This window comes from Pipra filicauda, unplaced genomic scaffold (genome assembly GCF_003945595.2).
Source record: "Pipra filicauda isolate LSUMZ 115617 unplaced genomic scaffold, ASM394559v2 scaffold265_size1292809_pilon, whole genome shotgun sequence".
Classification (NCBI taxonomy): domain Eukaryota; kingdom Metazoa; phylum Chordata; class Aves; order Passeriformes; family Pipridae; genus Pipra; species Pipra filicauda.
The window spans coordinates 1,201,252-1,224,259 of record NW_024104382.1 but is presented as its reverse complement, the minus strand read 5'-3'; the positions used below and the strand labels follow the sequence as shown (position 1 = coordinate 1,224,259).

At 43.8% G+C, this 23,008-nt stretch overlaps 1 protein-coding gene across 3 annotated transcripts in view; it reads right to left on the bottom strand.

The window, feature by feature from the left end:
* Positions 1 to 22,344, bottom strand: part of STAU1 (staufen double-stranded RNA binding protein 1) — a 29,269-nt gene extending 6,925 nt beyond the window's left edge. The window contains exons 1-10 of one of the 3 annotated variants that reach the window (XM_027751847.2): positions 22,255 to 22,344; positions 17,192 to 17,258; positions 12,406 to 12,682; positions 11,322 to 11,446; positions 10,286 to 10,442; positions 8,593 to 8,731; positions 7,738 to 7,903; positions 2,675 to 2,773; positions 1,108 to 1,338; positions 407 to 550 (exon numbers count right to left, since the gene is read on the bottom strand). In XM_027751847.2, the coding sequence (XP_027607648.1) occupies positions 407 to 550; positions 1,108 to 1,338; positions 2,675 to 2,773; positions 7,738 to 7,903; positions 8,593 to 8,731; positions 10,286 to 10,442; positions 11,322 to 11,446; positions 12,406 to 12,598 (1,254 nt within the window). In that variant the 5' untranslated portion in view covers positions 12,599 to 12,682; positions 17,192 to 17,258; positions 22,255 to 22,344. The remainder of the gene's footprint in view (positions 1 to 406; positions 551 to 1,107; positions 1,339 to 2,674; positions 2,774 to 7,737; positions 7,904 to 8,592; positions 8,732 to 10,285; positions 10,443 to 11,321; positions 11,447 to 12,405; positions 12,683 to 17,191; positions 17,259 to 22,254) is intronic. The other 2 variants (XM_027751849.2, XM_027751852.2) reach the window with 2 other exon arrangements.
* Positions 22,345 to 23,008: the final 664 nt, after the last annotated feature.

Genomic DNA, 23,008 nt, shown 5'->3' with positions numbered 1-23,008 from the left:
TGGCCTTCGAGCACAAAATACCCAAACAGAAAGCACACAAACAGCTGTATTTCATCATCTCACCTTGGGTACCCAGGTTAGTGTTAATAAATCCTATTTTACAAAAAATAAGCAGCTCAGTATCTCTTAACAGAATATTAACGTTCCTGTTAATTAAAACATCAGGCAGTTACAACATAGACTTCTGGTGCCCTATGCAATTTTGTTTTTAAACCTGACTCAGATTACTTTTCCTGAACCTTTATCTCCTGTGAATGTAACCCATTAGATATTTTGTTAAATCATGTCATGGAAATCTGGCTGTAATCCTGTTAAATCCCTCTGTCATCATGATAACCTGATTACCATAAGGAAAAACCAAAGAGATCCCAGCCAGGCACCAAATTTGTGCAGTGAACACACCAACCTGCATCACGAACTCCCTGCGCCGGGGCAGCCCACGTTCTGTGATCAGCATGTACTCAGGCTCCTTCTCCTTCTTGGCCTGCTGTATCTGGGCAAGTCTGCTAATGGGATTCATTCCTTGACCATATTCTGGACTTGTTTGCAGCTACGTAGAACAATGTTTAGGAAATAAGCCAAAATTTGTGACTGTTTGGTTCAACAGACAAAATGCAGTGTGCCACTGAATTCACTCATCTCTGGAATTTAAAAATACTGAAATAAAAGCTGCTTAATGAAACACTGTCACAGCCAAAGGGAAATACTCAATTTATTTGGCTCTGCTGTCACACTTGACCACATGTAACCTACCCCTGCTAATAGCTTTACAAGTTCTAATCCTGCTATATTAGGAGGGGCAGGCTTGCAGAGAATTTGCACGAGCAAAATCAAGCAAAATCCGAAGCTGTAAAGTCTGAGGCTTGAAAGTCAGAGCTTGATTTTTATGTGCCAGTCATTCCTGTATAAGGTTTCTCTTTCATCCTGAATTTACTGATAAATGCTATGAGAGTGGTGTCAGAACCCCGTTAGAGTGGGAACAAAGTACCAGTTCATTTGTGCTGGCAAAGACTGAGCAGCAGCTCAAGAGAGTTTATAATTGACTCAGAAAAGCCTCTCCCCTGATGACTATTTGCACAGTCAAATTTCCAACCTTTTGTCTCTTACCTTCACTATTGATTTTGTTTTCTTTTTGATTCGTGGCTTCATTTTCTCAACCGTAGGAAGGGGTGGCAATTTTTTCAGTTCTTCTAGGACTGCTATTGCAGCATTTTTCTTTGAGATCTTCTTGCTCTTTCCTTCACCTTCACCCATGAATTCTCCAACTGATACCTTGGTTACAAAACTCTTCATATGGGGAGGACCACTTTCCTTGGTCACCTGTTTCAGAGGGAAAAACTGAGTGAAAGCGTGATAAACACTTATTAAAAATGGTAGGGCACATTGGTTATAGCAAACTTCTCTCAAGAACTACGGATAAAGAGATTTTAGATTCTCATACAATCCAAAAAGTAAATCATACTCACTCTAGTAACATCATCCCACCCAAATAAGCACATACTTTTAAAAGATCAGATGCAGCAAGCAGTAAACAGTATTTACATGTAAGTCATTAACCCATTTTACTTAATTTACTGATTTACTTTTTCAGTATTGAAATATGACTGTTCTATTTTATCAGTGTGTACTTCCCCACAGGTAACATCACCTCATTAAATATATCATGGTACAGTAATAAAACATTACAGAGAAAGCAATTCCTTAGGATCCAGCATTTTAGTTCAGAAATTCTGATCTCTGAACTCTGGAGTTCTGAAGAATTCTCGAGACATCTAAGAGACAGCTGCCCACTACAGATCTAGTCTTTTAACTCCATTCACATCACATCATACTTCAAAATATCCATATAGTCAAAAAGTAAGAATTAATTCAGAGCTTCCACCCACAGTGTATTTTTACCAGTGATGCTCAGGCTAATCTGCAATAATTGAAAGTTTCATGTAAAATTTTGTACAATGGTTTCAGAAGCAATTCAGTTACACACAACTACATTTTCTCACTATAATAATTCAGATAGTTGACTTAAACGTTACTCTGCCAGCTCAGGAAAGCAGCACGATAAATTAATATTTTAGTGAAACAGAGACGCTCCTGTGGAAGCTCCTGATTTAAGATAACTGAAATGATCAAGGAGGGGCAAAGAGGCAGCAAGCAGCCAGGCCAAAGGGAAAGGAAAGTCAGATGCACATGAGGTCACCCCATGGCAAGAAAAGAAACCTACTTGTGAGATTCTGCACCTCGAGGGTGGTCCAGATCAGTGCTTAGTTAAACAAATACTTCCATCCTTGTCTTTCAGAGTGAGCTCTACTCTTTTGCCTCGATTCTGCACTTCCATGTTCTAACCATTAATGGGGGGTTATGTTTTGGTTCTTCACTGTAAAACTGATTTTTCAAAAAGCTTGGAAAAAAGATTGCACAGACAACCACAGCATGGCTGTTCACTCATGTGATGATTTTAGGGCATGAATTTGTGAACAGGTGGATTTTCCTTTTTCTTCCCTTTGCCATATAAACTCTGAGACAATCAGGGTGTCTATCAAAGGTAAAAGTGTATTCACAACTAACAAGACACGTTAAAAGTCAGTTGTTTGGGTTTATCTAGGAGAGACTCAACTTAATGTGTACCCTTAATACTCTAATAAAAACAAATCTAGAGCTTGTAAAATAAACATACCTCAAAATTCACAGGCAAGTTCCTTTTAAGTGCAATCTCAAAAACTTGGCTTATTTCAGATTTATTGAGATTTTCATCATCTGGTTCTTTTCCGTTAACCTAAAAGAAGCATACTCTATTTAAAATAAAGATCCTATTAAATTGAATTTTATCCATTCAACCACTTTACTGAACTCTCCAAATTTTAAGTACTCTAACCTTTACTGCCATGTTATGTGAATGTGGAGAAATGCAGCCCACATACTACAGAACTGAAACTTAAGAAGCTCATTAAGGTGTATGTGTAAAAGCTTGCAAACCTTCATATTTTCATGTGCTCATTACAGGAAAGAACAAATGGAATAAGGGCCAATAGGTTTAAAAATGTGTTTATAAAAAACCAAATTGAAGTGTTAAATGAACTGATTTCCAAATGGAAGTACCTTTATGAAATACAGTTTTCATATACTGATTGGACATTTGCAACAAAAGCACTAAGACAGTATCAGGTAAGAGAAAGGGCAGGAAAAATAAAGATCTGAGAGTGGGACCAATGTGAATGAGGGATGGGTGACCAGCCCCTGGCACAGTCCTGTCTTTTCAAGTGCTCCCTTATAAGTGCTTCACCTACAGCTTTTTTCTCATCTGAAGAACATCCTACCAGGAACTTGCCCTAAATCAAATGGTGTCCATCTCCAGCAGTGCCAGTGAAGCTTTTACCCACAGGCATTTCTACGTATCTCCAGGTAAAACTTTGACTGTGATTTCAAAAATATCTTCACTGATGCTGGGATCAACATGAACTAAGAGGCAACAGCAACAGAGAAATTTTAGGACTAAGTGTCCAGCAGTGCTATTGGAAAGATCATGATAAAGATGAACAGCAACAATTTCACCAATTATATCATGCCACAATTATAGTTATGCAATCAGGTAATAAAAATGATTTCAATATGTTATTGGAGAAGCAGCAGAAGAGCTGAGCTAGAGAGCTCTCTGGATTAAAACCAGTTTGATGGCAGCAAGCATCCCCTATGGCTGCTACTAATGAGTCGGTTTAAAACATGAAGGATTTTTTTATCCCAGCCCTTAAAAACAGCCTCTTCCCATCTCAGACAAAAAACCAAAATAGTAAAATTAATCTAAGGTTTTCACTTGTCCCACTGTCCCAGCAGATTTCACACTGTTCTCATGGGCTGACCTTGTATGTCAGGTTGGAGTGGCAGGAGAGCACACAGAGCACAATGTCCTCCTACAAGAGCAGCCCCTGACAGGTGTGATCCCAGAGCCACAGCAGCCCCAGGCTGTGTGTGGAGGGGTCACAGGGCAGGGGCAGCTCTGAACACGGAGCCCACAGGGGACAGCAGCCCCTGGAGCATCCCCCCAGCCCCTCACCCTTCCCAGCACGAGGCAGAACTGGCAAAGCCCAGACTGAACACACAAGTCAAAGCCTTGATTTCAAATGCAACTGGTAAGTTCAGCAGGAATAGCAGCAGAAGGAATATCTGAACCCCCTAAGGCCATGTTCACTCCAGCCTGGGGGTTCCAGGAGGAGTCTGTCACTGCCCTCACTGACAAACATGGGCACAACTTCGATTACAAATATTTTTCCACTTCTTGTAGTTTTAGCTATATTCTAGTTTTTTGAATTCCAACATTTTTCTTTACTAAGATGACCCAGACTTCTCTTTATTGGATTAAATTTTGCCACTTAACACTCTCTCAAGAGAATACAAATAAATAGAACAGAATTATTTGCTCTATTATGCTGTATATTCTTGACATATTCCAAGCCTATGCACAGTGCAAAACACAGGTTCTTTTCTTCAATACCTTTATCTAAAAAGAGTAAATTAATAGTAAAATAACAATTAACAGTCTGTAGCTATTTTACTGGTTATTTTGCCTCTAGTTCAGTTCTGGATCAGTTTATTTTATAAATCAAAACTAATCATACACACATGCTCTTTCCCTTTCCTTGCACATCTCCAGGCAGGTGATGGCTCAGGTTTGCTTTTGAAGTAGTTTGCATGTGTGCATAGACTAAACTCTCCAAGGAATCTGTGCCTCTAAATCAGGACAAGACCTCAAATACTAGCATTTACCACTCCTAGCTCTCATCACATTGTTCAAACCCATCTCTAACAAGTGAAAACCAGTCACAAAAGGAAACAAAAGCGATATTAAAAAATCCCAAGCGAGTTACACAAATACTATACTCTGTTAGGAGGGATTTGACCCCTTCCAGAACTCCTTCCATGTGCCCTTCCTCAAGACTCCCTGTGAGCCAATGCTGCACCCCTGGGAAGGTGCTGAGCAGAACTGCCCTGATCAACCACAGCCCCAGCCTGAGTCTGCTCTTCCACGTTCAGGGGATAAAGAGGAGCTGATGTAAGTTGACAACAAACACAGAAGCAATTCTGGGTTTAGGATCTTGAGGCCAAAGTCAGAATTGCTGTCCCAAATTCATGCTAGGAAGCCCAGCTCTCTGTATTCCTAAGCTTTCAATCAATGTTGTATCAGGTCTGTCTTTGGCTCTGCCAAGTCACCCTGTCCTGCACCTTCACCACCGTGTCCCAACCCATGTCAAACATGACATTGGGTTCTTCAGGCAGGGCTTGGTCCAGCTGAGGGCTAATATTACTACACTTTTTTCCTGCCACTTGCTTCTACATTTGCAGCCCAAGAAGGTGTGGGAAATGGTCATTCTTACCCTTAAAGTCTAATCATTTTATTCAATGATATCTTCTTAGAATCACAGGATTGTTTAGGTTGGAAAAGACCTTTGAGATCATTAAGTCCAACTGTTATTAATCACTGAATATTTTCTAATTTAAAAATACAAGAGTAAAATCGCATAAAAACAAACATTTGTGATGAAAAATAATAATTTAAAAAATGTACAAAATCACCCCCCTTCAAAACACAAGAGTTCAAACTTCAGAATATTCTGTTTACACAAACACACAAACAGAACACACAGAAATAACTACATTTAAAAAGACAATTACTGGCAACATCAAATGACTGGTAGGAAGTATCAGGATTATATCTGCTTGTGAAACCCTAATTTGCCTCCCTTGTACACAGGCATTTTAAAAGCATCTCTCATGACCTCACACTTCTGTATCCTTCCAGATCCTTTTCTCACTGGATGCAGGACTGAACAGGGCTCACTTAGCACCAAAACCTTCCTTATTCTACCTTCATCTTGTCTAGTACAAAATGCTGATACAGAAACAATTCCCTCAGATATTTCTAAAACTACAATATCTGAAAGCCACAAGTATTAATGAATTTAAGTACCAAGCTTTAAATGAAAACCTGATTTATCCAAGTGCTTGTTATAAACCAGCACCCCCTGTTCCAAGGCCTGCTCTCCTCTCCCTAAGCTGCATTTCCTACTGTTCCTTTTGCAGACTAAATAAAACATAAATTGAAAAACAAAATCACAAATGCAGGTTTCTCAGGGTTCAGACACCATTCAGGTCCTGTTTTATTAAGAAAATAATTCTCCCTTCTTGCAATCTCCCTTTACCCCTGGATTCACAGCCCTCACACCAAACAAGACATCCCACAGAACAGGGGATGTGGTCATGGAAAACAGTGGCAGAGTTTGTTCTGAAGACCTCACATTACCCACCTTTTAAACACAACTCTATAAATTTCCAGAAAGTCACCTGCACAGAAGCATTTCTAAAACAGGGAACAGAAAACAATCCAGTGACATGTGAGCCCATGACTTCCTGCAGAGCTGCTCCCTGGGTCTGGCACAGACCTGGGCTCCCTGAGGGGCAAAACAGCTGATGAGAGCAGGTTGTCTTTTACAGGGTGGGTGCAAAGAGAGAATGTTCTGCACCACTGGCACAGAACAACAATAACTCTGGAATTTGGGGTTCCCTGCACTGAAGGGGCACATCCTCCTCTGCCTTGGCCTCTCCTGCACAAAGCCCAGCTGGCCCCTGCCCACACTCTGCCTATCCCAGTTCAGACTCCAGTGCAGAGCTCACCCCCACTCTCTCAGCTCCTGTTCCCAGCACCACTCCCTTCTCCCCAACAGCATCTGTAATCCCTAATGGTCTCCACCATTCAATAAACTGCGTTCCCTTACCCAAACCACCTCCCCCAGTACCTCCCAGGCCTCTTCCTGAGCCAGTGCTTTTGCCCAATTACCTGGCAATGCTCTCTCACACACACACCCTCAGAGTTAACTCCGAGTCCCTTGGCTTCACACCACGTGTCCTCAAGCCTCTTGCTCTGCCATTCCTGGTAGCTTCCAGCTATTTTTATTTTCTCAGTCTGAGACCCCTTGTTACCTTCTTGCCCAATTCTTCATTTTCCTTCTTTCTCAGCACACAGCCAGACTCCATGTTCAGCAAGTTCTCCCACTCCCCACATTGCAAGTTACTAGTTCTGTCTCTGGCCAAGGCAGCCAACAAAAAGGGAGCTGTGCAGGCTCTCAACCAGCCCAGGAGCTGAGTGACTCCTGTGCCCACAGTGAGACCTGCTGCCTAAAGCCACTTAACAAAAAAACACAAAAAAAGCAATAACGGGGTATTGGAATGCAAAGTGCTGGGCAGCCATAAATATATGAAGGGATACAAATCGAGTTCCTATATTCATATCAAAATGTGTGTATGAGTTTACTACTTCCATGAACTTCCTGCTCTTCTAGAACTCCCATGGTTCTTTCCAAAATCATGTAGGAATTTTGCCCAGGAAGTAAAATCCATGTCTGATTTTTATGTTGCCCATTTATACACATCTTCAGAAGTTTGTGTATGATCTGTACCTGGTTAGATATTAATTCCTATCTATGCTTCCAGTGCTCATATCTGACAGAGGTCTAGAGCATTGCTGTGAAAAAATATGACAGTAAAAGAATTAACAAAGCTTCATCTGGGAAAACTCTAGTTCCATAGAAATTTATGCTTTAAATCAGTGTTGACATAAGAAGGTACCCCACTACTGCACAGAATTAAATTTCCCAACTGTCCTCTTCCTCTCAATAAGGAAAAAATTCTACAATAATATCTCAGTTTATCTTAGCCATTTATGCTTAAAACACTAAGACTAATTCCCACCTCTGGTTTCTCAGGCAAGGGCTCATTCTGCAGAACTTTCAGTGCTTTAGCAGCTGCATCATGTTTAGCAGCTTGTCTTGTTCTTCCTTTCCCATGAAACTGCTGCCCTCCAATTGAAAGCTCCACTTGATAAAGTAAGGGCCCGACAGGAAAAGGGTAAAAGTACCTGCAAAGGGAGAGGTAAATAATAAGAAGGTTTGGCCTAAAAAGTAAACAGACACCTATGTTAGATGTGGGTGAATCTCCTGGATATCAGTAACCATAACTTGGCACTGAAGCATTAGGATTAAAAAGCCACATCTTGATTTGGAGTCTAACCGAATTTAGGGAGAAATCTTTGAAGCAAATATCAACATTCCTTGTTTTACAATAGGAATACATTTCTGACCAAGTACAACACCAAGACAACAAAACTGCACTTTCATAGACTTGCCAGGCCAGTCAGTTTTGAATTCTACGTTTCTATGCCCATATAAAATTCTTTAAACTGAAGCTTTAATTTAAATAGTTTCAGAAAGAACATCAAATTGTTTTCTTCACTTTTGCTTTTGCACAGAAAGGGAATGCAAGAAATATTTAGGTATTTGCTTAGTGAAGCTGGCTATGCCTGAGTGCCCTCAAAAACACTTCAACATTTGGCCCAGCTCCCTTGCAATACAATAAACCACTGGAAATAAGACAAATTACAGACATTAGTGGGTGTCCTTCTCCAACCCTCTGGCCTCATAAGCTGGCTCTGTTTCAGCTGAGTGTCCCTCTGAGGGTGACACAGCCAGTCTTAGGAGGCAACACCAGAGCCTGGGGAGGTGAGAGCAGGGGTTGCAGGGCAGGAGGCTCCCAACCCCGTGCACGTACCGTGGGGGGTAGGTGCCACCCCGCATGGTGTAGTTGTAGGTGGATCTCATCCCCGTGTACGGATCGATGGGCTTGTACATGGGCTTCTTCCCCAGCTTCATGCACAGGGCATTCAACTCCACTGTGGGGGTTACACTGTCTGAAGGAAAAGGAACAGGAAGGGTTGGCCAGCTGTCCCAAGGAACAGAGACAACCTAAGCCCTTATGCTGTCTCACAGCACGGAAAAATGAGCTTAAGTTTCGCCACACGCAATATCCGAAATGACTGAATTCCAAACAGAACTGCTAATGAACACAAAGAGAATAAGTCTATCTGATGTACACTAAATCAGCAGTTGTGACAAATCCTGTTACAAAAAAGTGCATTTGCTGGGGCCTTGTTTTGGTTTTATTTTGGTTTTTTTTTATTTTGCTTCAAATTTCTAAAGCTGCTAATTTACTTACGTTCACAGCATATCTAACAATGTGGTCTGCAGAAAAGAAGCTCCTCTTCTACAAAAAGTCCTTTTAAATTACCAGATATGCTACATTCCTTCTGTGTCTCTTGTTTACTGAGAATCAAATATTTCTCTGTACTCAATGACCTAAGAATGGTTTCTATGACTCCTCACTTTGAAATTGCAACTGGCCTTGGCGAAAGGCAGGTAAATTGCTACTGAGAGCTAAAATATTTCTCTCAGTATCATGGGGATGAAGAACTGACTCCCTGTCCATTCTCACTGGAGAAAGGAGTCAGTAAGTGTCATTCTGTCTGTCTTTCTGGCTCAGAAATCAGTGTGTACTGCTGTACAAGGGGGTTGGTGTAAGGTAATTGCCAAAACAAAACTAAATTATGGAACAGGTGTGCAGACAAAATAAGTTACTGCTAGTTTCAGTATTTTCACTGCTGACTGTACAAAGTCTTTCTAAAGAAGGAATTTAGGTGATAGCAAACACAGCTGAACACACTGATGCTGTCCCAGGCTCTGGACTGCAGGGACTGAGTTACACTCACGCGCAGCCAAGATGTGAAGACAGTATTACAGAATTTGACATCTTAAACAGGTCTTAGGAGCAACCTTAGTAACATAAGAAATTCACTAAACATAACAAACTACAACTTAAATGCTTTCATCCAAATCAATATATATTTATCTTTAAAGAAGTACAAATTAAGCAAATTCCAATGTTCTGATCCAATCTCCCACATTATATTTTTTTTCTGAAATTAAACATTTCCAAAAAATATTTATTGTCCAGCTTTTGAATTATTCTCTAGAATTATGTAACACATTCATCTGCCCACACAAAAGATTATTCTTTGCTATGACCAAAATTCCTCATATGAGGGTTTTTTTCCTTCTTTTTTTAATTAGTGGGGTTTTTTTAGGATTAGGATAAACATCTTTTCCAGGATTTCCCTAAGTGTTACAACACAAAACAGTAAGTCAAGCAGCAGGTTTTTCAAGCCTGAATGATTTGATGGAAAAAACTGCACATTTAATTTGCTTCTGTGATGATATTTACCATGTCACCTACAACAATAACAGACTAAATCAAGATGAAGTTCTCACAAGACCTGGCAACTGCCATTGTTAAATAGGCAGATTCACAGTTTTTATTATCCTGATGCAACTTTAATACATACCAAAAGCAGAAAGGTGTATTCTCCCTATGTACACTTTTTTTTAAAGCAGTTTGTTGTGGCATATACCTGGATTCTTGCCTTCACTACGGGAGGGACGAGCCGTAGGCTTGGGGAATTTTGTCCCTTCCAAAGCTTTGGCAGCTGCTGCGTGTTGCGCTTTTTTAATACTAGTTCCTTCAGCTTCCCAGTGCTGGTCCCCAAGAGTCAGCTGCACTGTAAACACCTCAAAACCAGAGACAGGAACTTTGTTAGGAGCTGCTTCAGAATTCACACAATTTATGAGACCCTCTCACCCAAAACAATGAGCCTTTCAGTGGATGCACAAGTTGAGAATACGGTAATTCAAGCACTCCTTAACTCCCATGTCATCTCCAGATTTCCAACACGTTGGGCACCAACAGGATTTCCCTGATGACTGAACTAAGAATTTCACACCAACTGTAGCTGGCAACTCTCCTGCATGAGATCAGACAGGCTAAAAACCCCAAGCACCACATGTGGAGAGGTGACAGCCCCGGGAGAGCTGCTGTGCCCACACCACTGAACAGCAGCCTGGAAGCTACCATTCTGTGTGCCACGTAACTCCACTCCTGCTTTAATACTCTGAAGGGTTTTTTAAAGATATTTTTCAGCAGTCTGAAGACAGTTAAGTTCACACTGCAGCATAAAAGCTTCTACATGCTCACAGGTGAACACAAGTCTATTTGATTACAAGCAAAGTATGTGGGATTAGGCAGGACATACATCGCCCGAAATTTTGACAAATTAATCAGACAAATGGCAAGCCAAGGTCTCCCTGGTAATTTACTTAATTAATTCCAATCAGAATGAAAACACAATCGAACAGATGCTCTGACTGTTATTTTTTGTACATGCCAGCTTGCCTCCTTCGCACCTTGGAGCTCAAGGGACACTTTGGGAAACCAGCTGTTCAGTCCCCCAGTAACAGCTCCACACTGCCCTACTGTCGGTACTCCAGGGGCTTCCCATTCCTCTCCATGACTCTGGATTACCTTGCACCAAGAGCACACACTTGGCCTTTCCACTCATGGAAGTGAAAGAGTATGAGTGGCAGCAACAGGAAACCCGTATGAAGATTTACCTTGGAGTGAGCTGGACCTTGCTCACTCAAAAGCTTATACTCGGGCTGAATCTTGTTGAAACGGGCTAACTCATTCACAAGACACATGGGGGTTTTCTCTTTGGGGTTTGCCATGTTTGAAGGAGCTGAAAGATTACATAAAATCGGATAAATGAACAGGTAACTGTGAACTCTACTATCAATTTCAATTAAAAAAAAGAAATCTCAGTGGCTTAGCATCTAGTTGCCTGCAATACACCACTTCCCAGCAAGGATCTGCTGGAATAGCCAGCTCTGATCACTGGCCAAAGTGGTAACAATCTCCTGACCTGCAGAATTTCCAAGCAATGCTGATGCCTAAAAGGAGCACCATTAAATTCAACGTTCTAACGCAAGCCAGAAGTAAGGAGTTAGAATTCCCACATTCAGACGGTATCTTATGTGGTACATTTCAAGGAGCAAATCTTCTAAGTATCTGTCAGGGTCATTTGCCTTGAATAATTTCAAAAGGTCAGTTAATTTCTTTTTCCTAATCCTATTTTGCCCTATTAGCTATTTTTTATTTATTACCTTTTGTTTCCTCTATTGTATTTTGTCAGCATAATATATTTATCATTAAACTGGCCATAAAAGAACTGGAGATAACAGAACTAAACAAACTATTTCAAACAAACCTTTTTACATTTAAAACAAGCTATTGGTAAAAAAGATGGATAGCAATGTTTCAAAAATTAAATGTCACGCAATTTAAAATATTCTTTACTATTACAAACTTATCAACTCATTATTAGAACTTCGTGGAAAAGTATGCTTCTACCTGTCTCAAACAGATTTCATTCTATAGGGAGAGAGAATAACAAGCTACTGCAGTTGGATAAATATTATTTTTAAAGTATGTGTAGGTGCAAGACATCAGAAGTATATTATGCCTATATACTATATATATATAGTGTATATATATATGCCTATATACTCTACATATTATATAGGCATATATATATGTGTGTGTATATACATATGTGTGTATATATATATATACACATATGCCTACACAGAGAGACTATAAACACTAAGAATATATACAGTTATTGACAGTTATTCTTACCTGCAGCTGCATTGGTGGATGTAACTGAAGCAGAGGGCAAAGCAGAGTTTTGGATAGGTCTGCCTGCATTTTCAGAGGGCAAAGAACTGGTAGTAGAAGGAATACTCAAAGGCTGTGAAAGAGCTGGGGTTTTATTCAATATTTGGCTCCCTGCAAGGGCAGCAGAAGGATTCTGAATCTGAACTTGAGACATGTTCACTTCCAACCAGAGCAGATTACTGTAGGCAAACAGCTTTGAACGCAGACAAACTCCGTGTGGGGAAGACAAATTGCTGACCTAAAACATAAAGGTGAAAAAAAGATTATGCCAAATATTTAGCATTCTCTAACAATCTACTGAAATTATTCCTCCATCAGCAAAAGGAGAAGTGTTCCACCATCCACTGTTCCCATTTTGTCTGCAGTAAGTCACTCACACATCCAGTTTTAACAGCAGTTCCATCCATACGCCCTGTCGTGTAAGCTTAACACCTCTTGCATTTATAAAAGAGTAGTATAGAAGCTTTATTTATGCTTGTTCATTACTGTCTATGTCTTTTCCTCACCACTGAATCCACTTACAAAGCAAATCCAGTTACCTACACGCATAGCCACTGCTTATAGTCTGAACAAAGTGTATAAGTTTCCATGGACAAATGACATTTCATGCATTCTTCCATTCGAAGCTGAACTTGGAGGGCAAACAATAAATGCAGTCTTTACAAAACAACTATTTTAGAGCATGCATCCTTTAACTATAATCATAGAGTTTTCCCCTGGATACCAAGAATGCTGAGCCACTTCTGAGGGGAAAGAGCTGGTGTGCAGCAGGAAACGCCGCAGTGGCTCTGGCTGGGAAAAGTAAAGGTGCAAGAGATCATAAACTGTGTCAGCTACATGTATTCTGAAGGTTACTTCTATTTAAGTCAGGACATGCCTCAGTCACAGTTCAAGCATCAATTTAGAGTCACTTGGCCTTGCAGCACTATAAACAAGTGTTGGAAGTGCTCAGGGGCATCTATGGCCATGTAGGAAAACCCCCTCAGAGCGCCAGGGGCACCCCAGTCCGTGTGCAGGGCTGTGACAGACCCTTCCTCCTCTGACAAATTAGTATTAGATTTCTCTTACACATGGATGCAACATTATCTTCATGCTCAGCCAGTGGAACCTAAATAGACACGAACAGGTCAGCTGCCCATATCCACTTACGAGCCACGTATCAATTTATTTGTTAAAAATACATTTTACAGCCAAGTGAATCCATTTTACACACAAAGGCACTGGCACATGCACACATACTGGTCACCTACAGATTTGATTAGGGCAGCAAGCAGAGGTTCATTCTTTCATAATTGATAGGTGAAAAGGAGAAATCACTGTTCCAGCTACCACCAGGGAGCTATTAGTGGCAACACAACTCCACTAGTGCTCTGTGAGCTTCAAATTCTGAACCTGTGAATGGACTTCCAAATGTGAGAGGAGCAGCAATGAGTCAGAGGGAAGTTTTTAGCTAGTTACTGACAAAAAAAGCCTGTGAGGGGACCCTAGATTAATACATTCATGGGTAGAAAGATTTAATTATTTATTAGATAAGAGGTAAGAAGCTACTGGGAAACAACAGATACAGCAACAAATCTACCATCTGGAATATTTTTATTTTGGAAAAAAATATCATAAACATGTCAGACTTATCATATTACCACCTGGATAACTTTGTTTTTACTAGAGAGCAAAAATAGTTCAGATCTCATTAGTCCAGAAAACACATATGTAGATTATAGTCAAAACAAATCCTATATTGGACTACTAAATTTGCAGCAGCTACATACTGGGTGCATTATAACTATGAGTGTGGTATTAGGAAATCTGCCTAAAGGAAATCCAAGAAATCCTAAGACAAAGAGGAAGAGTATTTAGAATAAGACTCCAGGGTAATAACTCTATAATCACTAAGTTTCATTCCCACAAGCATCACTAGAAACACTGAAAATTTTCAAACATAACACAACAATAATAATTGCCTGGGAAAGACTATAACAAAGTCTGGCAGTGTAATAAAAAAAGTGAATTCTCCTTTCCTGCTGAAGTATAACATCCTTCCAAGTAACTGAACTTACAGTTTCTAACCCACACGTTTCGAGAAGACACAACCGAAAGTTGTTATTTTGAAGTCAGGAACATCAGGATGTTTCAGATCATGCTGGAAAGGAAGTCTGGCATTCCTTTCAGAAAACTGTCTCCAAGCAGTTTGCTTTTACAGCAAGGCACTACCCTTCCCATACCTGCCATCGCCTGGTTTTAGGGAGGCGGGTTTCAGAACACTCAGGTGAGAGTGGCTTCCAGTCAGACGATGCAGAGAGGAGCACTGTGCAATCCCCAGGAATTTTCTTTCCCAAGGAGAGAAGTCCCTGATAAGGAGAGTACAGTTTGCTTTCTCTATTTAGGGCCGAGTCCCTGAGAAGCTCAGACACAGGTCAGACACTGCCCAGCTCCCAGCAGGACTCACAGCCTGCGGTGCTTGGCCTGGGACAGCTCCTCTGCAAACACCTCCAGGACACAATTCAGCCCTTATCCACCAAAACCTGGGGGGACTTGAGCTCACATCCTACTGCCTCAGACAATAAGGGCTTGGAATCTGCTCCAGTTAGGAGCAGACTTGAGCTGTGCACATCTGCCCACCAGACCAGAGCACTGCAGTGTCCGTAGCCCAGACCTGCTCAGGGCAGAGCCCATGTGCCCAACCCAGCAAAGCGGCCGCTCGGTCGCACCCGCACAGGCTGCAGGGGCCTGGAGAAGGGCTGGAAGCACCTCTCACTGGGAACCACCACAAGCCCTCCCACAGACTCCCAACCAAATGGAAAATCCATTCAGCCCTCATGGACCTCTGGGAATCCAAAAGGCACCCAGGCTCTCCAGGAACCAAGCGCTGAGAGTGAAGCCCAGCTCGGCTGGGCACCTGCCCGATGTCCCAGTCCCACCCACTGTGCAGAACACACCCCCCCAGCACAGGCACAGCCAGGCTTTGAGGAGCAAAACCACCCCAGCAACACCTGGCTCTGCAGCCAGGAACTTAGGGAGAAAGAACAGAGGTTCAACAGGATCCTGTGAGTGCTCCTTCCCAGGACTGCAAACGGCAGAGGCAGGAAAAGCTGCACTGCCTAACACACACAAAAGTTAAGGAATCAGTCAGCCCCACCCCTACTGGCAACAAACACCTGGAAGCTGTAGCAGACACTGCTGTTAGGGGTTATCCCCAGCACATCCAGTACCTGGCCACACCAGGCTTTCACCACAGCTGAACAGAAACTTGTGATCAGGGAGGGAATGGAATTGTAATGAAAATAGAACTTTTCCAATAAATGTATCATTTTTAACCTAAGAAAATGTAATGCTTGTTTCTACACAAATTGCTACCTCATCATCATGTTTCTCACTCCTTCACCAACCTCAGCTTCCTACACAGAGATCAAAAGTTGCCTCTGCACCCTGTAAGTTATCACCAATTCAGAACTATTTCAGAGTTGAATACACTGAATTCAGGCAGAACCAAGGCAAAGTAGGCATTAAAACCATCTTATGAAACACTGATATTCCACTTTACAAATTTCTGACAATTTCAGACACTAGGAAGTAGCTTACAAGGTTATACCTTCCAAGATTATATATACAAATATATATTACGCTTTCTTTTTAAAAACACTTAGCTCACATTTTGGCAAGTAACCTCAAAGAACAGTCTGACAAAACAAACTGGAGTTTAGTTTGTATTTTTCAGCTACCTCTGAAGTTGATGCTGTAGTTGATTTGTGGGAAGTATTTCACTCAGGTAGAAGAACTCACTCTCCATTACTGCAGATCTAATTCCAGGTTATTTGGGGATTCTGAAAGGGTTTACAGTGCTTTTACACAGGAATATGCCCTTTACTCTATAACAGGCTTATAAAATCCTAACTATCCAAGAAAAAAGCACCATACCTAGAAAGTTGAAGCTAACAACTCATAAAGACTGTTTCAGTGGTCACAGGAACAAAGATGCCAGAATTCCAGGAGATTTTTCCCTGTAATCAGGGGTGAGCTGCTCCAAACTTTTGAAGACAAATACTGGTCTAAGTAACTGCTCCCTACACAACACTTGAGGCATTGCTAGAACTCAAACCCACTCAACCATCCAAAGAGAGGGCAAAAGAACTAATGTTTCACTCACACCACCTGAGGCAGCAGCTAATCCCACAACTTGCTCCCTTCCCAGCCTCACACCGTTACTTTTCCTTAACTCATCCAAGAGTATTTCAAATGTTCCCAAAACAGTGTTGCTCCAGAAGGTTCTCCCGGTGCTGTGGTGGCTGCCATCAAAGGACTCGGTGACCTATGGCCACTGCTCTACCTAGATGGATTTCCAGATGACAGAGGACTGCTCCCCACTTGTTTTTAGATTTTTATTTTCTTTTGGTGCATCAACGCCTGGAACGTTCCCAGAAATTCTGAATACATTAAAATGCAGAGTTCAGACATCACTAAGGTAACCAAAGAAATGCACAAAGATGTGAGCGTAGCCTCAGTCCACACAGTCAAAAAGAAATGAAAATCTTCCTGTATAAAAGCAAGAATACAGCATTTTCAGACAAGTTTTCTTAGGGCTTTTTTTGTGTTAGAATTCTCACAGGAATTGCAGATGGAAGCCAGAGGACCAAACAAAAAAAAAAAACACTTCCTGTGGATAATCATGTTTTGCCACAACTTGTGGTTTCTTCAGTGTGATGTAAACAAAAGGTAAGAAACTTTAATGTTTTAAGTAAGTTTCCAGTACCTTTAGGAGATCCAGAGAGTGAAGATTTGGACTTAGTTCTGAATTGGATATTTATGATGGAGAATGCCTAAAAGAAAAAACACAGAGTTAGAATTTTGCTTCCTAAAGCCAAAAAAAGCTCCTGTAGCAAATCTCTCACCCTGCACTGAGTTTGCCTCATCCCTTTGATGATGAGAACTCGCAGGACCCTTCCCACTGACAGGCTGCTCAAGGGAGCTGCTTTTCCAAACACAGTTTCCAACCTGATCCAAGAATCTTCATTGCTCTTTCCCCAACCCCAAGTGATGTTTCTCACCCAAACAGTGGAATCTCACAATAGTGCTCTTGCAGCATTATAAGAGTCACTTGCCAATTTTCTTTCTGTAGTGAGGCTTCCAGTTCTATGGAAGTCAACTTTCTTCCTCACGGCCCTAGAGATCAGCTCCCAAAATTAGACCCAGACCTTAATTCACAAAGCCAAACCAAAAGCAAGCCACTAACCCAAGAAACTCTGGCAGCTATTAACTGCAAAAATCTGATACAAATTTTACCTTTTGGCTACATTTCCCATCTAATGATTTCACTCATAAATAGGCATATAAAAAAATCAACCTAGCTAAAACCATTTCAGAATAAAATTATCTCAGTACTGCATATGAAACCTGTCACTGCATGGACTGCTCTAAATGGAAATCAAAACCTATTTTATTCTGCTTACAAATATAGCACAAAGTGTTTAATCCTTCTTTTCCATGCCTAAGCCAAGTGCGTGCGGATGCCAGCAGCATCACTACAGCCACAAAATGGGGGAGATCTCACTCCTCAGTGAGGTGAGAGGAGGACAGAGCTCTTGAATTTACTTCAGACAGGCATTTCAAACTCCTCCAACGACTCCCGGAACTCTGCCCAGTTCCCCTGGAGGAGCCCTGTGGAACATGAGGATGCAGAGCCTGAAGCAGCAGCACCACAGTGGCTGTTGGTAACTGGAGAGTGAGGAAGGAAGACAAGAGGATCACAGTTCTACTGGTTCAACTTCTCCTCTAGAAGGTTTTCTGGAGGTTAACTAAGCATCTGGAAAGCAAGGAAATGGATTATACTCACAGGCAGGATCAAGACCAAGTTGCACAAAGCCAATGGAATTTTCTCTACCAGCCATCCCTGCTGGCCCTGCCAGGCTCCAGAAGGAGCAAGCAACAGGTACTGGGCAGGCACTGCCTGCTGGTACCCACAGCCCAGACACCACCATGGGCACAGCACAGTGGAGAAGAGCTACAGCCAACAGCGCTTCCCAACACAAGGTGATGCTCCCAGGCTGCTCTGGGGAAAGCCATCACCATCCTGAGGTGCAGCAGTGGAGACCCAGCCTGAGCGAGGTCTGCACCAGTCCTGCTCCTTACGCAGGCACTGAGCCCTCAGCTGGAGCTCTGCACCCACGTGGGGACCCCCTCAGCAAAACCAGAGTAGGAAACACCCAAAACTCAGCTTCAGAGAAGTATAACCTGTAAGGGTCTAAGTACTAAAGGATCTGAACTTGTATATGCTGAAGAGGAGAGGGCTGGCAGGGGACTGACAATGAGCAGTTCACGTGCTTACAAGGTTTTTGGAGTGGAAAAGAATAATCTGTTCTTCACGGTTAAAGTGACAGAACCAGGGGCAAGAGGCTTAAAAGTGCATCAAGAAAACACCTTCTGATAGTAACAGTGGCAATGAATTGCCCTACATTGGGTGACAGAGGGGATCCACTGGTGGCATTGACAGACATCGACGGAGGATGAGGCTGGCAGACCCAACACCACAGAGGGATGGAGGCATCACTTCATTCCCTGAGTCCCTCCCAGCCTGGATTCCCAGGACTGAACACACTTGTGTGCACCTGGCATGTTTCTGTCTCCTACTGGAGGGACACAACGGCCTTGTTGTTGTAAGACAACAGGTTTGGCAGCACAGGATCTCACGTGGGTCCTGCCACAGACTGGCTCTGAGCTCTGAGAAACCACTTGAAAATACAAGAGACTAAATCCTCAAAGGTTTTATTCACTGTCAGGACCAGCACACGGAAAGGTGTCCTGTTCTTCAGGAGGCACAGACTCGGAAGGCTGCAGGTTCCAACACTCCCACTGTGCCTCTGTCAGGAACCAGCTGTGCCCACCATTCCCACCCCGTGTGCACACACTCGCTCCTGCCCCACCAGTGCCAGCCAGGGAGGGCTTGGATGGAACCAGGGCAGAGCAGGCTGAGAAACAGAACAAATGCCAGATACAAACACCAAATTCAAATTACAAGGGCTTCCTGACATCACCAACCAAAAATCACAGACAACATCCAAGAAGCAGGTTTAGCTATAGGAAATGAGGTGTTGAATGAAGCACTAGTTCCTCTCTGAAGAGCAGATGGTCCATGACACTGCACCTGAGTAGCCACTGGCCCTTGGCAGCCAGAGCAAGGCACCTTCCTTGGTCCTCACCAACAGCAAACTGTTCTTAGCAGGAAAGTTCATTTATCCCCATTTCAACCAGAACACGAACCCCAAGCCTATCCCTGCCAAAGGATGTGGGTGCCCTGAGGGGGCTGGCAGGACTCAAGGGGCTGAAGGGGCTGTGGAACACACAGCACTGACCCCCTGGCCCCCCATCACCAGTGGCTCCCAATGCCAGCCAGGCAGGACAGCCCAGAGCTGGGGACAGTGACAGCCCAGCTCCCACCACAACTCACGGGCACCCCACACACAGACCCACGAGGGAACAGCATCTTCTCCCCTGTTTGCAGGCTGGGAATGCATCAGTGTTCACTCCCAGACAAAACAGTGGTGAGAACGATTCCCGCTCTCCTTCCATTTTCTAAAGGAGTTTTAAATACTCCAGTGTGGTGGCTGAGTCTCTTTTGTCCCACACTCGACTATTTTGAGGCACAAAGAACAAATTTCCACAAATTCTAGGTTTGTTCAGATGCTTTGTTACCTGAAATACCTTTGAAAAACCCCCATCAGGGGTAGCTTTGCAAGGTACAGCATAAAATTCTCAAGCTGCTGCAACAGTGTTTAAGAGCATCTATTTACAACTGGAAAGTCTAAATAAACACTCACTACAAATCAATTAAAAAAAGAATAAATTTTACAGACTTAAGGCTATTTACACAAAATGTAAAACACTGGTTGAACAATGTTTCCTTCTTAGATAAACCTTTTTCTACAATATTTGGGCAAGACAAAAGCCCATCTCAAAGGCAACACTGACTGTAGAAAAAGATGCTGCTCTTTTTGGTAAGGGCACAAACACTAAATGTTATGCAAAGTAGTTTGGGAGCTGAGACATGGATTATTAATAGGAAAACAAAAACCCAAAATTTGAAAGTAAAAGCTAAAGGAAAAGAGGGAACTAGCACATAAAACAGACAGTTCCAAACATCATGCAAAACCATAAACCAGGAAGTGATATAATGAATGAACAGTAAACTGATACTTTAGCTCAGTTAATGCCGTGACAAAACATGGAATGGTCTGTGTTGGTTTTTTCCCTGCAGCAGAACAGGTCACAAACCCCACTGACACTGCTGAGAGCCAACATCAGATCTCCTCCACTGTCCCAGGGCATCTTCAACACCCCAATGAAACCACCAACCCCAGCAGGGATCCTGGACAAAGCAATCAGAAAAAGGGCTTTGTGAAAGCTCCTCTGTCCGCAGGATAAAGCTGCTCTTCCTCAGGAAGATCTGAAAGGCACACAGCAGTTTCCAGTTTTGCTCTGACTTTGTAAAGTCACATAATCCCAAGTTTACTTCAACCTATGTTGTGTTTTGCCACAAAACACCTCATATTCTGACTGACTTGTACTGATAGTGTAAACACGATTCATGAGGAAAACTCTGAACAAAGAAACAGCAGCTGCTTAAAACAACAACATAAAAAAAGAATTGTTTCTTGTACACATCCTTTAAGAAGAGTTTGGAAATAAGATTCTGATCCAACGTCAGAAAACAGAAATATAGTAAAAAACTCAGTCCACTGGCTCTTTAAATTCTCATTGAGACGTAACAGATTTCCAGTGAATATCTCTGTAAAAGTTTGAACAAATTTGTTGCACATGTGAGATAATCATCAGACAAAGAGAGATCACTCTGTTACATCACAGCTGTAGCTGCATCATTAGAAAAGTTCTTAATGGCCCCTAGTATCAAAAGCCCCACATTTCTATCACTTTCAGTAAAGGTAGGATGCAGTACTTGCATTTTCTAGTTAGAGGATACAAGATTTTATAAATATACTCTTCCAAAAGCAGACAACAGACTTCATTCAGATATTTTATTTCACTGCTATATATATATATATATATACACCTAGGCTTCATTGACATTCCAAGGGATGTTCCTCCCAGGTTTGCCTTAAACCTGCCAGAAAAGCAATGACAAAAGTACCCAACAGATGAATACATCACAAAAATGGATCTGACAGTACCAAGCACAGCATGCCCTGGATGGACAACCCAAACCCTGCAAACCTCGAGGACAGGAAAGGTTTAAAAGGGACTTGTTGCTTCACATCTCCCGAAAAACTCGTGCAGCGCCCAGGAAACGGGGAGCAGCGATCCCGGGGCAGCGGGGGCTGCGAGATCGGTGGGCACGGGGTGGGGGGAAAGCCGGCGCTGGCAGCGCTCGGGGGAGGCTGCCCCTGAGCTGCGTGCGGCCAGGAGGGGCTGGGGAGTCCCTGCTCCGCCACCGCCGCCGCCCCTCCTGCCCCAGCAGCCCCGCACGGCCGGGTCGGACCCGGCGGGTTCGGCTCCGGCACCCGCGGGTGCGATGGCCGAGCCCCTCCCCGGGGGCCCCGACCCGGCGCTGCCGCCGCCGCCGCCGGGCGGGCAAAGCATTTCGGGCAGAGAGAAGGCAGCGAGCCCGCTCCGGGCCCCAACCCGGCGCTGTCACCGACCGCGGCGCGCCGCGGGCCCATCGCGGTGCGGCCGCGGCAGCGGGCACGGCCCGGGAGCGGCGGCAGGGCGAGCCCCCGCGCTGTGTGCCGGAGTGGGGGGGAAAGCGGGATGGAGCCCCGCGGCCGCCCCCTTTCCCCACAGCCCCCGGCGCGGCGTCCCCCTCACCTGCGCTGGGCGCGGCCTGGGCCGGGGCGGGGGCGCTCAGTCCATGGGCCGGGCGGGACCGGCGGCACAGGGCAAACACCAAAGAGAACGGCGGGGCGGCCGGAACTGACGGCACCGCGCGAGCCCCCGCGGGCCCCGCCCCCCCCGCCGCGCCCCGCCCAATGGCCGCGCGGCACCGCCCACCCCGCACGCTCGGCGCCGACTACAACTCCCGGCGTGCCCCGCGCCAGCGGTGCCGGCGGCGGGGAGGTGGACTACAGCTCCCGGCGTGCACCGCGCGGGCGTGGAGGGGCGGGGCCGGGACGCGGCGGCGGAGCTGTTCAGCCGCTCCCGCCGCTCCCCCCCCCTCCGCCGCCGCGTCCCGGCCCCGCCTGTTCCCGGGGCGAATCCATGGCCAGGAGGAATCCAAGCCCAGACGGGACTGTGTCTATTTTGCATTAAGAAGCAAAAAAAAAAAAAAAAAAAAAAAAAAAAAAAAAACCAGCCTGACTCAAAGCGAGACGCGGTGCCGGCGCTGCAGCTCCTGGCAGAGCGCTGAGGGGGATGTGTGTGTGTGTGTGGGGGGGTGTGTTTCAGAAATCCGTGTGTGCTCCTGTACGAGGGGGTTGGTGTAAGGTGATTGCCAAAAGAAAATTACATCATGGAACAGGTGCGCAGACAAAATAAGTTACTGCTAGTTTCGGTGTTTTCACTGCTGACTGTACAAAGTGTTTTCTAAAGAGGGAATTCAGGTGATGGCAAACGCACTGATGCT